The sequence below is a fragment of the Hylobates moloch genome, unplaced genomic scaffold (genome assembly GCF_009828535.3).
Source record: "Hylobates moloch isolate HMO894 unplaced genomic scaffold, HMol_V3 SCAFFOLD_11, whole genome shotgun sequence".
Classification (NCBI taxonomy): Eukaryota; Metazoa; Chordata; class Mammalia; order Primates; family Hylobatidae; genus Hylobates; species Hylobates moloch.
Window position 1 is genome coordinate 93,252,044 of NW_026652286.1, and position 15,460 is coordinate 93,267,503.

Below are 15,460 nucleotides of genomic sequence, written 5' to 3' on the forward strand. Positions count from 1 at the left end.
AATAATAATAATAATAATAATAATAATAATAATAATAATAATAATAATAAATAAAAGAGTAAATGAAATCAGAATTCTGGGATGAAATATATGAACTGCCCTGAAGAACTTGCCTCTGGCATATTCTAAGTTAAATTTGTAAGAAGTAGCATGGCTATGTTGCCAATTGTATGTTGCCCAGAACATACCTTTAGATAACATCATTCCTTTCATTTATGAAGAAAAGAGAAGACCTGAGCTAATTCCTGAGGATCTGCATCGCCACTATATCCAAACTATGCAAGAAAGAGTCCATCCAGAAGTTCAAAGGCACTTAGAAGATTTTCGGTAAGCTTAGTGGTGGATAGAATTTCATATGATGATCCTAAATTAATTTTTTTTAGGTAAGAAAAAGTTGCACATTAAATACTTAGCTTAGCACTAGATAAACCATATGGTCTTATTGTTATTAAAACATAATGAACATCTGGAGCCAAAGGGTTAGAGTGGAACTGAGAGTCCAGACTCTCCATTCCAGGCACTTTCAGGATCTGAGCTCAGTGCTGTGTCTATGCTAAGTGTGTTCCTTTAAGATATTGTATGTATTCTTGGAGTCATTGCTTCTAGAATTTTTTCCTCTGGTATCCTAGATGACGTGGACCCATAAGTGGAAAAGTGACATTTTTCCTGTTCCTAGAAACCATAGCTATGGAGCCTGTGATGAAACGTCCCCAGAGTGAGGTAGTTTTTCTTTAGGCTACCTCAGGAAACTTCTCTATTCCCTTTAGGCAGAAACGTAGTATGGGACTGACCTTGGCTGAAAGTGAGCTGACGAAACTTGATGCAGAGCGAGACAAGGACCGATTGACTTTGGAGAAGGAGCGGACATGTGCAGAACAGATTGTTGCCAAAATTGAAGAAGTATTGTAAGTAATAGAAGTATATGTGGAAATGTGGAAATGCCCTCTCTACTGAGATGCTACTTATGCTTGAAGTACCCTTTGGGCAGGTTTAGAAGAGCTGTCAGATCGTGTACGTGGAGCCGTTTATTTTGTCATAGTACTTGAGAAACTGGATTTTTTTTTCTTTTTTCTGATACTTTATTTTAGATAAATTTCTTGTGTTCCTTTTTCTGGGCGTTGGTAAATGGGTAACTCTAAAACTTCTAATCAGTGATCAAAAACAGGTTGATTACTTTCATTATTTTCAATTTATAGGTCTTGGAAATATTTCTTGCCATGAAACATATACAGTTGGTGACATGAGGGTGAAACAGATACGGTTCTTTAGGGGATGAGGGTTCTTTTGGTATTTTATTCTAGGGTGTGGCCCAAAGCATTAGGCTCTGTTCTGTTATTTCAGGTATCTAAGTTAATAACAATTTTTAAGGTCAGGCATGGTGGCGCACTCCTATAATCCCAGCACTTTGGGAGGCCGAGCGGGCAGATTACTTAAGGCCAAGAGTTCGAGACCAAGTTGGCCAACATGGTGAAACCCCATCTCTACTAAAAACCCAAAAATTAGCCAGGCATGGTGGCGCCCTCCTGTAATCCCAGCGACTCAGGAGGCTGAGGCACAAGAATCACTTGCGCCCAGGAGGCGGAGGTTGCAATGAGCCAGGATCCTGCCATTGCACTCCAGCCTGGGTGGCAGAGTGAGACTCTGTCTCAAAAAAATAAATTAATTAAACTTTCATATTTCATTTTTAAACTTTTTTTTTTTTTAGGATGACTGCTCAGGCTGTAGAGGAAGATAAGAGGTAACATAACTGTTTTTTTTCCCTAGAATTTTAAGAAAAAAAGAAGCTATGTTTTTTCCTTTCAGCCCTAAATTACAATTTATTTCTTTTAACTTACAAATACAGTTTGTGGTCTCCCTCTGGTGGCTTGTATTTATTTGACTAATATTCTACTGTTGTCCTGAGTAGAATTCTCTTCTCTGTGCAATGACTAGATAGTTCTTTAGTTTTTGTTTGATTCATTTCAATAATTCCAACCTTGGGGTTTTGGAAATCATTTAATGTCTTTATTCTACCGACCCTCCCTTCTCAGAAGTCTTAATTTACTTCGTCATTTCTCCTCCAGTTCCACCATGCAGTATGTTATTCTCATGTATATGAAGCATTTGGGAGTAAAAGTGAAAGAGCCTCGAAATTTGGAGCACAAAAGAGGTCGGATTGGATTTCTTCCCAAAATCAAGGTAAGACTGAAATAATGTGATAGCGCGTTCAGGCCTTAGGGCTTCTTTACATTTGGTTGCAGTGTCTTTCATCGTCTTAGTATTTACTTAATCAGCAAATTAATGGTAGTCATACAAACATTTATAAGATACTATCTCTTTTCTCAAGAACCTCAAAATCTAGTTAGAAATCCAGACATATAAACTATTATTAGACAATGTGAAAAGTGAAATTAGCAGTTTACAAAGAGTGCTATTTCTGATTCTGTTCATGCCTTATACTTTCCTGTACTTTGCCTGAACTAAATACCCCCTATGTTGCTACATAATTATTGTCATGAACATCTTTAGTGGCAGTAGAGTATTCTGTCAGTTTGTAATTATTTGTGTTTTTGTTTAGTGTTTACTAGATTGTAAAGCTGTATGAGTACAAGGACCTCCTTTATTATTGTATTTTCAACTGTTAGTAAAATGCTTAGTAAGTATTTGCTGAATGGATGAATGAATGGTTTTGAGTAAGTTCCTGGTAAATGTGCTATAAAATTACCCTTTGATTTTCCAAAGCTGTCAGTGATAAAGGGTTTGAAGAAAACATCTTGAGTTTGAGGTGTACACAGTACTGTGTGCGAACTTTTCATGAGTGCTCTGTGTGCACACACACGTGCACGGGTTTTCATTTACATTTAACAATTTCTTTGAACTAACTATTAGCATTACACTATGAAAATCGCAAAAGAAATTTACTCTGTTACATATCTCTTATTTTTTGTACTTCAACTCTAGCAAAGTATGAAGAAAGATAAAGAAGGGGAAGAAAAAGGGAAGCGAAGAGGATTCCCCAGCATCCTGGGACCCCCACGGAGACCAAGCCGTCATGACAACAGTGCAAGTATGTTGAAGTTTGAAGTGCTGCATTTTCACTACTCCAGGCCCTCTTCACATCAGAGGCTTCTTCAGCTAGAATGAATTTCTGGAGAAAGGAGTTGTTGAAATGATTTTACCGAACTCCCAATATGCCTTGTTTCCATTCAGTGTTATTTCTGAACTAAGTACCCCCTATGTTGCTACATAATTGTCATAAACATCTTCTGTGGGCTGTGTGTGGTGATTCACGCCTGCAATCCCAGCACTTTGGGAGGCCGAGGCGGGCAGATCACGGGTTCAGGAGATCGAGACCATCCTGGCTAACACAATGAAGCCTGTCTCTACTAAAAATACAATTAGCTGGGCATGGTGGCACGCGCCTGTAGTCCCAGCTACTCGGGAGGCTGAGGTAGGAGAATTGCTTGAACCTGGGAGGCAGAGGTTGCAGTGAGCCGAGATTGCACCACTGCACTCAAGCCTGGGCGACACTGGAGCGAGACTCTGTCTCAATAAAACAAAAAGAAAAGGAAAAAAAACAAAAACAAAAAACACGTCTTTAGTGGCAGTATTCTGTCAAATGTCCATAACATAGTTTACTTACCGCTTCTGATTCCGTTTCCATTCAACTTATGTTTGTTAAATTTAAAAAAAAAAGTGTGTATAGATCTCTCCACCACTGTTTAGTCTCTTTATACATATTTACTTAGTCTCCATACTTCTAAAATTTTTCCACCTCTGCATTGTACTTTATTTTCTGATTTCCCTTCTGCCCCAGGCCCAATAAAAAGAGATCAGCTCACTTGAGATGGCTGCAGGAGAAATAGGGATGGTGGTACCATGGGGAGAGGTCATGTGATGGTTCTTGTCTCAGGCAGTACCACATTTGAAAATACTGAAGCCAGGTGCAGTGGCTCTTGATTGTAATTCCAACACTTTGCGAGGCCAAGGCGGGAGGATCACTTGAGCCTGGGAGTTCAAGACCAGCCTGAGCTACATACTGAGACCCTGCCCCTACAAAAAGAACAGCCAAAATTAGCTGTGTATCATGGTGCATATGTGTAGCCCGAGCTACCCGGGAGGCTGAGGTAGTACTGCTTTAGTCTGCGGAGTCCAGGCTGCTGTGAGCCATCACCTCGCCACTAAACTCCAGCCTGGGTGACAGAGTGAAACACTGTCTCAAAAACAAAAGATACTGGCATGGTAGAGTGGTGGGAGTAGGATTGTGATAGTGAATGTCCCACACAATGAGGAGTTCTCCCTCAAATGCCATTAGTGCCTCTTGTTGAGAAACATTGAGAAGGTGTGAAATTTTCAGAGGAAGTTAAAGAAATGGAGGATTTCACAGATGCTAACCGTGAGTTCCAAGGTATACAAAAGAAGAATTTGAGGAATTAAGAGATTAGGGTATAAAAAGCTGTGTGAGGGTGTAGAATGCTCTGGATATTGAACAGCTGAGTGGGAGTCTTTGGCTTCTTTTGGTGACTTTGTGAATAAGGATAATTAGCAGGATGGGGACTGGTCTGGATGGTCTTTGAGGCACATTATGATGATGAAGGTGTGAGTGTTGGGGGAGAACTGGGGTGGGAGCTTACTAAGAACTCACAAAAATAAAGACTTCATCTTCATTCTTACAAATGAACACAGCTGCATGTCTCTCAGTGTTCCTCCTCCCTCTGTCCACCATTGCTGTCCTTCTTTTCTCATGACCCTTCTTCTTTCCCTACATCCTCCTCTTCCTCACTTTCATCATCCTGTCTCATCCCTCCTCCATCTCATCTTTCCTCTACCTTCCTCTCCGTTTCTCTCTTCTCTTCTTCCCTCCTTCATCTGTCTGTCTGTCTGTGTTTCTCTGCGTAACAATCCACTTAAATATATATTTTTAGGGTCTACCATGTTTCACACATTTTACCAGATTCTTTTACATTGTCCTTTTTTGCTTTTAGCTAATTTGCAATACAGATTATTTTATTTATTTATTTTTGAGACGGAGTCTCGCTCTGTCACCCAGGCTGGAGTGCAGTGGCGCAATTTCGGCTCACTGCAACCTCCACCTCCTGGGTTGAAGCGATTCTGCTGCCTCAGCCTTCTGAGTAGCTGGGATTACAGGCGCGTGCCACCACGCCTGGCTAATTTTTGTATTTTTAATAGAGACGGGGTTTCACCATATTAGCCAGGATGGTCTCGATCTCCTGACCTCGTGGTTCGCCCATGTCGGCCTCCCAAAGTGTTGGGATTATGGGCTTGAGCCACCGCACCCGGCCGCAATACAGATTATTAACCATCATTTTCTGTTCAGTTGGCAGAGCCATGGAACTACAGAAGGCGCGCCACCCTAAGCACTTATCCACACCCTCATCTGTGAGTCCTGAACCTCAGGACTCTGCCAAGTTGCGCCAGAGTGGGTTAGCAAATGAAGGAACAGATGCTGGATACCTGCCTGCCAATTCCATGTCTTCTATAGCTTCAGGGGCCTCTTTTTCCCAGGAAGGAGGGAAAGAGAATGATACAGGTGAGCTATTGCTGTGGTTCAGCTTAACTAAGCTTCAAGATTTTAAAACAAACATACCAACTAAAAAATAGAATGGCAAGTTAATCAAGACTAAATCCCAGTTTAATTTAATTTTAACATTTTAATATGCTACAACCAATAAGAAATCTATGCTGAATGATAATTTAAGTTCTCATTTGTCCAGAAATATTTATTAAGCTCTCTGTCAGGCATTAGCTTTGTCCCGGATGTTAACATGCAATAATTATACACAGATGCTTGCCTCATGCAGCTTACTCTCTTGAGAGTGATAGTCACAAATACAAAGAATGCAAATTGTGCCAAGTCCAGTCAAGGGAAGGTAAAGGGAGTATTGATGGAACTGGTCAGTAGTTAGAGGCAGATGTGGGTATCTAAAGAAGACTTTTTAAAAATCTGAGATTAACTAGAGGTTTTATTTTTCAATGTTAATAGGAAGCCAGCTGAAAGAAAAGGTAGAATATGTAGGAGACAGTATATATGTAGTAGAACAGAGTTGTGAGGAGAAAAGAGATGAGATGTAGAGTGTATGTAAAGGGTAAGACTGTTTAGTGAGAGTGAGAGTTCAATGAGAAGAGCAAGGGAATTTGAAGAGTAAAGAAAGATATGAAGTAATCATTGTAGGTAATTGGGCAAGGAGCTTATTACCATGTCTTCATCCTTGTTTGGGAGGTGGTTCAATTTCTGGTAGTGACATGATCAAGAATGAGGCTCTGGGAGTGGTCCCTGAGGTGCCATAGAGGAGGCTACTAGGGATGAAGACGGCAAGGAACCAAGGAGCCAGGAGTTTGAATAGCTTAATATTCATGGCTTGTGAGGTCACCAAGTGTGATTTCTATCATGGAGAGGAAAACTGTGAGCCACCAGCCAAAGGTTTAGCATTGCTAGATGATTGTTGTGAGGAAGAAGAGAATGTGATAATATCCAGAGCATGAGAGCCTCAGTGGAGCAAGAGGTTATACAGGAAGACAAGGCCGGGTGCGGTGGCTCATGCCTGTAATCTCAGCACTTCGGGAGGCTGAGGCAGGTGGATCACCTGAGATCAGGAGTTGGAGAGCAGCCTGGCCAACATGGTGAAACCCCGTCTCTACTAAAAATACAAAAATTAGCCAGGCGCGGTGACATGCACCCGTAATCCTAGCTCCTCGGGAGACTGAGGCAGGAGAATCACTTGAATCCAGGAGGTGGAGGTTGCAGTGAGCCAAGATCGTGCCAGTGCACTCCAGCCTGGGCAACAGAGCGAGACTCCATCTCAAAAAAAAAAAAAAAAAAAATTCATTTGTTTATTCATCACATATGTATTGAGTATATGTATTGAGTGCCAATCACATGCCCGTCACATGTCAGGCACCATCCTGGGAGCTGGAGTTAGCAGTAATCCTGTCGCTTTGCTCAGAATCTCGGGATCCCCCCCCACCCATGGGGAACCCATTTCTATGCCCACTCAGGTGGCTGTTGCAGGAGGCCTTAGCTCCTCACTCATGGCCTTGGCTCCTTGCCACATGGACTTTTCCATAGAGACACTTGAGTGTTCCATGAAATGGTAGCTGGCTTTTCCTGAGTATCCCAAAAAAGAGCGAAAAGGAAGCCCCAGTGTCTTTTCTGACTTAGTCTCTGTAGGTGCACTCTGTCACTTCTGCAAGTTAGAAACAAGTCACTAAATCTAGCCCATACTCAGGGAGGGAGGAATTAGGCTCCAACCCTGAGGGGAGGAATATCAAAAAATGTGTGAGTATATTTTCAGACCACCACAACTATCAGTGTTTAAAGGAAAAAAAAGAAGTCCCTAAAATTAAAGTCAAGGAAATATTTTAGAGTGCACATCAGAAATATGAAAGGATAGAAATTTGAGAGAAAAGAATTATATAGAGAACCACTACAGAGAGCCAGCATCTGTCTCTTTCACAAAAAGTCAGCTGAGGACATGGAAAAGAGATGGTTAAACAACAGGAGAAAGTTTCCCAGAGTTGAAAAAGAATACCCATCTTCAGGTGGAAAGGGCTCCCTGAGAACCATCTATAGTGAATGCTTTTTTAAAAATCCATTCGTGGCTCACGCTTGTAATCCCAGCACTTTGGGAGGCCGAGGCGGGCGGATCACGAGGTCGGGAGATCGAGACCACAGTGAAACCCCGTCTCTACTAAAAATACGGGAAATTAGCCGGGCGTGGTGGCGGGCGCCTGTAGTCCCAGCTACTCGGAGAGGCTGAGGCAGGAGAATGGCGTGAACCCGGGAGGCGGAGCTTGCAGTGAGCCGAGATTGCGCCACTGCACTCCAGCCTGGGCGATAGAGCGAGACCCTTTCTCCAGAAAAAAAAAAAAAAAAAAAATCCATTCCTAACATGTCCTTTGAAATTGTAGTGCACCAGGGATAAGCTTTCAGAGAAAAAAAAATGGAGATTATACTGCATCACATTCCTCATCATAACACTAGGTGCTGAAATACAAAAGAGCCATGCCTTCAACTTTCTGAAGGAAAATGGTTTTGAACTTAGAATCCTGTATCCGTCCAAGCTATTCATCAAATATGAAGAATGAATAAAGACATTTTCAGATACACAAGGTCCACAGTTTAACTGGAATGTACCTTTCCCTTTAAAATCATTTGAGGATATACATTCTACCAACATGAGAGGAAAAATTGAGAAATAAAATGTCCTGGGATCCAGGAAACACTGGAAATACCCAGGAAAATGGCAAAGGGCAGTTCTAAAATGATGGTTGCGTCACAGGCCAAGAGAGCCACTGCTCCAGATTGGACAAGACAAGAACATCACAGATAAGAAAATGGGGATCTTAGGCAGTGGATAGTATGAAGCAGCAGAGGAAACAGTTTGAGACTTGATAAAATTATATAACTTTGGCAGCAATAAAAAGCATTTAGAAATGTTAAGAAAAACAGAATTGTTCAGGAAAATAAGTCATGATTTAAACATGAAGCAAAATAAAAAGTGGCATGATCTTTAGCAATTGATGGTGTGTAAGAAAGACTTTAATAAATATTCTGTTTGAAGTGGCCCATGGATTGCATCATTGGACCAGTAGGAAAATATATATAATCCTAACTAGTATACTTCTTAATCTGGCAGGAATGATGTATACAGGTATGTAGTAGATGACAGTATATATATGTCATAAGCACTCTTTCTTGGTTTTCAGACTTTTAGAATAACCCTACCAAGCAAAGCATGGAATAGTTCATTATGGCTGCAGATTAGAATATAAATGTAAAAAATTCTTATAATGATGCAAGTAAAAATGTAGTTGAAAGAAATGAAAGGTAGAAGGAAGGAAATACAATTAGAGGGAGGATGTGGACACTGAATACCTAACCTGACATAGAAGAGAGTTGAGATACTAACTTTTTGATAGAACAAAAACATAGACATGTCATTTAAATTTAGGTAGTAACTAATAACCCAGCTAGTAGTAATGATGAAACTATTAAACATTGGGAAGAAATGGGAGGAAAGTGAAGGTGGAAAGTGTAAGTCAACAAAATCCTCAGAGGAGAAAGAAATAGATATTAACTAAAGATAATAAATCATGAAAAAGAAAGAAGTTATTTGTAGTTGGATCACTATAGTAACTCACTTGAAAACATGAAAAAGGATTGATACTGGGGGTAGAAAAGGATAAGATGGGAAAATGTTGTTCCTCATCATATACTCTTCTGCACTGTGTGAGTCCTTGCTATTTCTTATGTTAATTTTTAAGAAGCAATTTTAAAAATTATTTTTCTGACCAGGCATGGTGGCTTACACCTATAATCCTAGCACTTTGGGTGGCCAAGGCGAAAGGATTGCTTGAGCCCAGGAATTCAAGACTAGCCTGGGCAAAGTAGCAAAACCCCATCTCTACAAAAAATTTAAAAATGAGCCAGGTGTGTGTGGTGGCACACAACTGTAGGCCCAGCTACTTGGAAGGCTGAGATGGGAGGATCACATGAGCCTGAGATGCCATAATTTTGTATATTAAATTTTTAGTTCTAGTGAACCTGCAGTTGTTTAAATAAGAATGTAGCTATGGATTAGGCTGAAGCTCTTCTGGGAACTAATTTTTTTTGGTGACCAGTGACTTTATGAAGTGTTAACACTCTTCAAATGTCTGACTTTTGTCTACAGGATCAAAGCAAGTTGGAGAAATGCCAGCACCTGGAGACACCTTAGATGGCACACCTCGTACTCTCAATACTGTCTTTGATTTCCCAGCCCCTCCATTAGACCAAGTGCAGGAGGAGGAATGTGAAGTAGAAAGGTAATTCAGTGATATCTTAGAGAAGCTTAGGGCATTACTTAAAGTTTTTACATTATATCCTATTCCTATACTTAGTAGCATTCTAGCACTTAAGCCTGGCATGGTGGTATGTACCTATAATGCCAGCTACCTGGGAGGCTGAGGCAGGAGAATCAATCACTTAAACTCAAGAGTTTGAGACCAGCCCAGGCAACGTAGTGAGCCCCCACTTCAAAGTGTAAAAAATAAAATAAATAAATAAGTTGGGTGCATAAAAACTAAAACACCATTTGAGAACTTGTTACTGAAATTTAGAAAGGTACTCAGATTTTCTTCAATTTATTTTATATTAAATTATTACAATATCCCAAAGAATTATTTATCAAGCTGTTGGAGTTTAACCTAGCTTTGAGTATCTTTGGTATAAATGTATTTACCACCATTTTGTTTTCATGTTACTCTTTACTCTCCATTGTTTTAGGGTGACTGAACATGGGACACCAAAGCCCTTTCGAAAGTAAGTAAATCTTAAGCAGCTTTCAATAAAGGCGCATTTTAAGAAATGTAACCTTTTTTCCTCTAAAGTTCCATTTTAAAGGAAAAGAAACCCTGCATAGCAATCTGTTATGTCGTATAAAAGAAAGCTCTTAAGAAACACCGGTCATTCAAAAGCTGTATTTTGAAGTATGTATAAAACAGCCATTTGTAGGAGAGGATGAAATGTCAGTTTCTGTGCTAAGTCAGATTCAGGAATCTGATTAGAATTTATTGTAATATAAAGATTTGTGCTGTTTCTCGTTGTCCACCTGAAGTCTTCAAATTGAATTCACTCTTTTCTTCACAGGTTTGACAGTGTAGCTTTTGGAGAAAGTCAAAGTGAGGATGAACAATTTGAAAATGACTTAGAGACAGATCCACCCAACTGGCAGCAGCTTGTTAGTCGAGAAGTGTTATTGGGACTAAAACCTTGTGAGATCAAAAGACAGGAAGTGATTAATGGTGAGTGTAATCAATTTGTTGTTGTTGCTTACAAATACTGAGTTTTGTCAGAGTAAATTAAGTCTCTCAGCCTTGGAGTTTGCTTCAAAGTTTCTCCTAGCCTTTGGTTTTAAACAAAGAGGAAATTAAACTGGACAGATAATTCTTGAACTCAAGAAAATGCAAATGCTTCTGTGATTCTTATTGATAATTTAAAAGGAAAACGTGTTAAGCCTTAAAGATATTTAAGATTCATAGCATTATAGATCTTAAAGTTGAAAAGTCGTTGTAACAACTAAGTTATTTTTATGCATAGATTTTAAATTAGGAAGGTAAGGCCCAGGGAGATTGAATTCATTAAGATCATACAGCTAATAATGTATAAGGAAAAAAATTTAGTTCCTGGTCTTTCTGTATCGAAGTGCAGTGTTCTTTATTTACCGTAGCATGTATGTGAGAAATGTGTGGCATGGATGCTGTACCCTTTACTATCCTTAGCATGTGATATGAATAAATATTTTGTCTCTGACAATACTGAAACATAATGAAATTATAAGCCTGACCCCAGAAATGAGTGTTTATAGGCAAATTAGATAACTAAAAGCACTATTATTTCTTAAGAGGGCTCAAGTTAAAGGCTATATGATGTTGGGGCTTACAGTTTTCTTAATGATGTAGTTGTGATAGGTGGGTATTATTATAAACAGATGGATGTGTTTGGGAATACACTAAAAAAATACTTTTGAATGATATTTTTTATTTGTCAGTATTCAACTCTCAGAGCCAGTATGTAGGAGAATTTCTTGGAATCAGAATGACTTCAGAGATATTTCATCCTTTCTAAATGATAAATAATTTATTATATAATTCATTTGCTACTTCACTCCAGCTAAAGACTATGACTGATCCCATGGAATTGTTCTAAGTAAGGCAACATTTCTTGTGTTTTTCCTGCTCAGAATTGTTCTACACTGAAAGAGCTCATGTTCGAACACTGAAGGTTCTTGATCAAGTGTTCTATCAGCGAGTGTCCAGAGAAGGAATTCTGTCACCCTCAGAGCTACGGAAAATTTTTTCAAACTTGGAAGATATTCTTCAACTTCACAGTAAGAGAAATTAGCTCTGATCTTTGCCCCTAACATTTCCAATAGAGAAAAGATTGTGAGTATAAAATTTTGTAAATGTACCCACGTTAGTATTCCTGAGATTATATGTGAGAATGTAACATAAATAAAGGAATGATTGGAACTTCGACTAGATCCTTTTCCTAACAATCAATCTTTCATATACAATGTGTCAACATAGGGCTTCCAGTCTAAAGTCATTGCCTAAGGTGAAAAACATGAATAGTCAAATTCACCATTGAAAATTTTCTATTATAATATATGTATCTCTTTAAATATATATCTCCAATATAATAATATATGTATAAATGTGTTTTGTAAATAGTAGTTTATGGTATATAATCGCATGGTTCGGTAATTTTCAGGAATTGTTTTTATTTTTTTGAGATGGAGTCTCGCTCTGTTGCCCAGACGGGAGTGCAGTGGCGCAATCTTGGCTCACTGCAACCTCTGCCTCCTGGGTTCAGGGGATCCTCCCACCTCAGCCACCTGAGTAGCTGGGATTATAGGTGTGCACCACCACACCCAGCTAATTTTTGTATTTTTCATAGAGACAGGTTTCACCATGTTGGCCAGGCTGGTCTCAAACTCCTGACCTCAAGTGATCCACCTGCCCGCCTCGGCCTCCGAAGTGCTGGGATTATAGGCATGAACCACTGCGCCTGGCCTCAGGGATTGTTTTATTGTTTTGTTGCTTGGAACACTTGAATAAGTATATAAAAATTCTACCTTGTTGACATTTTATTGGTTGAAGTCATCTTGGACTTTTGTGGACAGTAATATGATGTTCCTCTCATTTATAGGTCACTGTTTCTCTATGACCCTTAATTTTTTTATCTTTCTTTTTCATGTCATCCCTACCTATAAACATCTGCTAACCAAATTGATGCCTTTTATTCCTTTGTGGATAATCTTGGGTTTCACAGGCATGCATTGACAAGTTCAGGCTTGATTACATCCATTGCCTTCACTCTTAAACATTTTGAGAGGATCAGTGAACAGAATTACTTGTACTGTTTAAATTCAAGTTCTTTTTGAGCTTGATTATAGATGGAGTCTTGAGGTTAAATGAATATTTGATGCAACCACTGTGTATGTAATGTGCTAGTTTCCAAAAATGTTTTTTGTTTAGCACCTGTTTTTCAGATAGAGCTTATAATATCTAGATGTATAAGCACTATGTCCAGATTTATATTTGAGGAGATAAGAAGCAGCTATACTACTGTGAAAATCCTCTTTATAAAAAAAAAAATTAGCTACTCTGTACTACCAGTAATTCTGTCTACACTGAATGTGTTACGAACGTTTTTCTATCTTTTTATCTTTAGTTGGATTGAATGAACAAATGAAGGCTGTTCGAAAGAGAAATGAGACCTCTGTTATCGATCAGATTGGGGAAGATTTGCTGACATGGGTAAGGAAATTTTCTGTTTCTTTTTAATATTTTTATGGACACTTGATGGTCAGATTCAAGGTTGAGTAATTAACCTTTCCAAATATGCATACTCACCCATTTTGCAAAGTTAATGTAAAGCTGAGAAAGGTCAAGCAGTAGATTCCATTTCAAGAAAACACTTTTTTTGCTCATCTGTAAGAAGCAGACCCTTATCCATTAAGTCATACCATGGGATTGCAGTGATTCAGTCACACCTTGAGGCTCCACTGTAATCCTAGTTTTTTTGCAGTTACCTCTTCCACTGAAGTCTTGAACCCCTCGAAGTCACCTACGAGGGTTGGAATCAGCTTCTTCCAAACTCCTGTTAATATTGATGTTTTGATCTCCTCCTGTGAATCGTGAATGTTCTTAATGGCATCTAGAATATTGAATCCTTTTCAGAAGGTACTCAGTTTGCTTTGTCCAGACCCATCGGAGGAATCACTATTATGGCAGCTATCACCTTATGAAATATATTTCTTAAATAATAAGACTTGAAAGTCAAAATTACTCCTTGGTCCACGAGCTACAGGATGGATATTGTGTTAGCAGGCCTGAAAACAACATTAATCTCCTTGTACATCTCCATCAGAAGTCTTTAAGTGACCATGTGCATTGTCAATGGGCAGTAATATTTTAAAAGTACCTTTTTTTTTTCCTGAGCAGTAGGTCTTAACAGACGGGCTGTCATCTAGGCTTTGTTGTTTCATTTATAGAGCACAGACAGAGTAGATTTAGCATTATTCTTAAGGGTCCCAGGAATTTCAGAATGGTAAATAATCATTGGCTTCAACTTAAAGTCATTAGCCCCTAACAAGAGAGCTGGCCTTTCTTTTGACATGTTGAAGTCAGACATTGATTTCTCCTCTCTAGCTATGAAAGTTCTAGATGGCATCTTCTTCTAATAGAAGGCTATTTCATCTACAATGAAAATCTGTTGTTTAGTGTAGCCACTGTAATCAATTATCTCAGGTACGTCTTCTGCATAACTTACTGTAGCTTCTACTGCTATGTCAGCACTTGCCGCATCACTTTGTACTTTTATTTTTATGGAGGTGACTTCTTTTCTTAAATCTCATCAATTTACCCCTGCTACCTTCAAACTCTTCTTCTGCAGCTTCCTTACCTCTCAGCCTTCATAGAATTGAAGAGAATTAGGGGCTTGCTTTGTATTAGGCTTTGGCTTAAGGGAATATTGTGGCTGATTTCATCTTCTTTATACAGACCATTCAAACTTCCTCTATGCCAGCAATAGGCTGTTTCACTTTCCTCTTGTTCATTTGCTCATTGGAGTAGCACTTTTATTTCCTTCAAGAATTTTTTCTTTGTGTTCACAAGTTGGCCATTTGGCGTATAGAGCCAAATCTCAACTTTTGACATGCCTTCCTTACTAAACTTAATCCTTTCTAGCTTTTAATTTCAAGTGAGAGATGTGCGACTCGTCACTTGAACCCCCAAAGACCATTGCAGCGTTGTTAATTGGCCTAAATTCAATATTGTTGTGTCTCAGAATAAGGAGGCCCAAGGAAAGGGAAGAGAGTTGGGGAATGGTCAGTTGGTGGGGTGGTCAGAACACACACAACATTTTTCCATTAGGTTTGCCACCATATGTGGGTGTTATTCATGGTGCCCCAAAACAATAAATAGTAACATCAAAGATCACTGATCACAGGTCACCATAACAGATAGAGTAAAATGAAAAAGTTTAAACTATTATGAGAACTACCAAAATGTGGCACAGAGACATGACATGAGCACATGGTTTTGGAAAAATGGCACCAACAGACTTGCTGAGGGTTGCCACAAACCTTCAATTTGTAAAAAATGCAGTATCTGCAAAGTACAATAAAAATATGAGGTATGCCTGTACCTGTAAAAAGTTGAGGAAAAGCAGAATGGTGGTTTGTAACTGTCGCATACAAAGCATTAATTTAGAAGAAGGCATTGGCCAGAAATCATAAAAGCAAAAATCATAAATAGGGCTTTAGATTTTACTCTTGCCGTTTAAGTAAAATCATTTTGGAAAGTATTTCTCCAGTATTGTTTCCTTAAGATCACTTTACATAGACAGACAATCCTTGACTTACTATGGTTCCAACTTTGGCAGTTTTTTTACGTTACAGTGGTGGGAAAGTAATAC

At 39.0% G+C, this 15,460-nt stretch overlaps 1 protein-coding gene across 3 annotated transcripts in view; it reads left to right on the forward strand.

The window, feature by feature from the left end:
• ARHGEF12 (Rho guanine nucleotide exchange factor 12) overlaps positions 1-15,460 on the forward strand; it is a 149,755-nt gene that overhangs the window by 111,450 nt on the left and 22,845 nt on the right. For all 3 annotated transcript variants that reach the window (XM_032167722.2, XM_032167724.2, XM_058424524.1), the window contains 11 exons: positions 222-327; positions 768-905; positions 1,706-1,738; positions 2,064-2,178; positions 2,941-3,046; positions 5,318-5,530; positions 9,672-9,804; positions 10,265-10,300; positions 10,628-10,782; positions 11,721-11,867; positions 13,214-13,299. In XM_032167722.2, the coding sequence (XP_032023613.1) occupies positions 222-327; positions 768-905; positions 1,706-1,738; positions 2,064-2,178; positions 2,941-3,046; positions 5,318-5,530; positions 9,672-9,804; positions 10,265-10,300; positions 10,628-10,782; positions 11,721-11,867; positions 13,214-13,299 (1,268 nt within the window). The remainder of the gene's footprint in view (positions 1-221; positions 328-767; positions 906-1,705; positions 1,739-2,063; positions 2,179-2,940; positions 3,047-5,317; positions 5,531-9,671; positions 9,805-10,264; positions 10,301-10,627; positions 10,783-11,720; positions 11,868-13,213; positions 13,300-15,460) is intronic.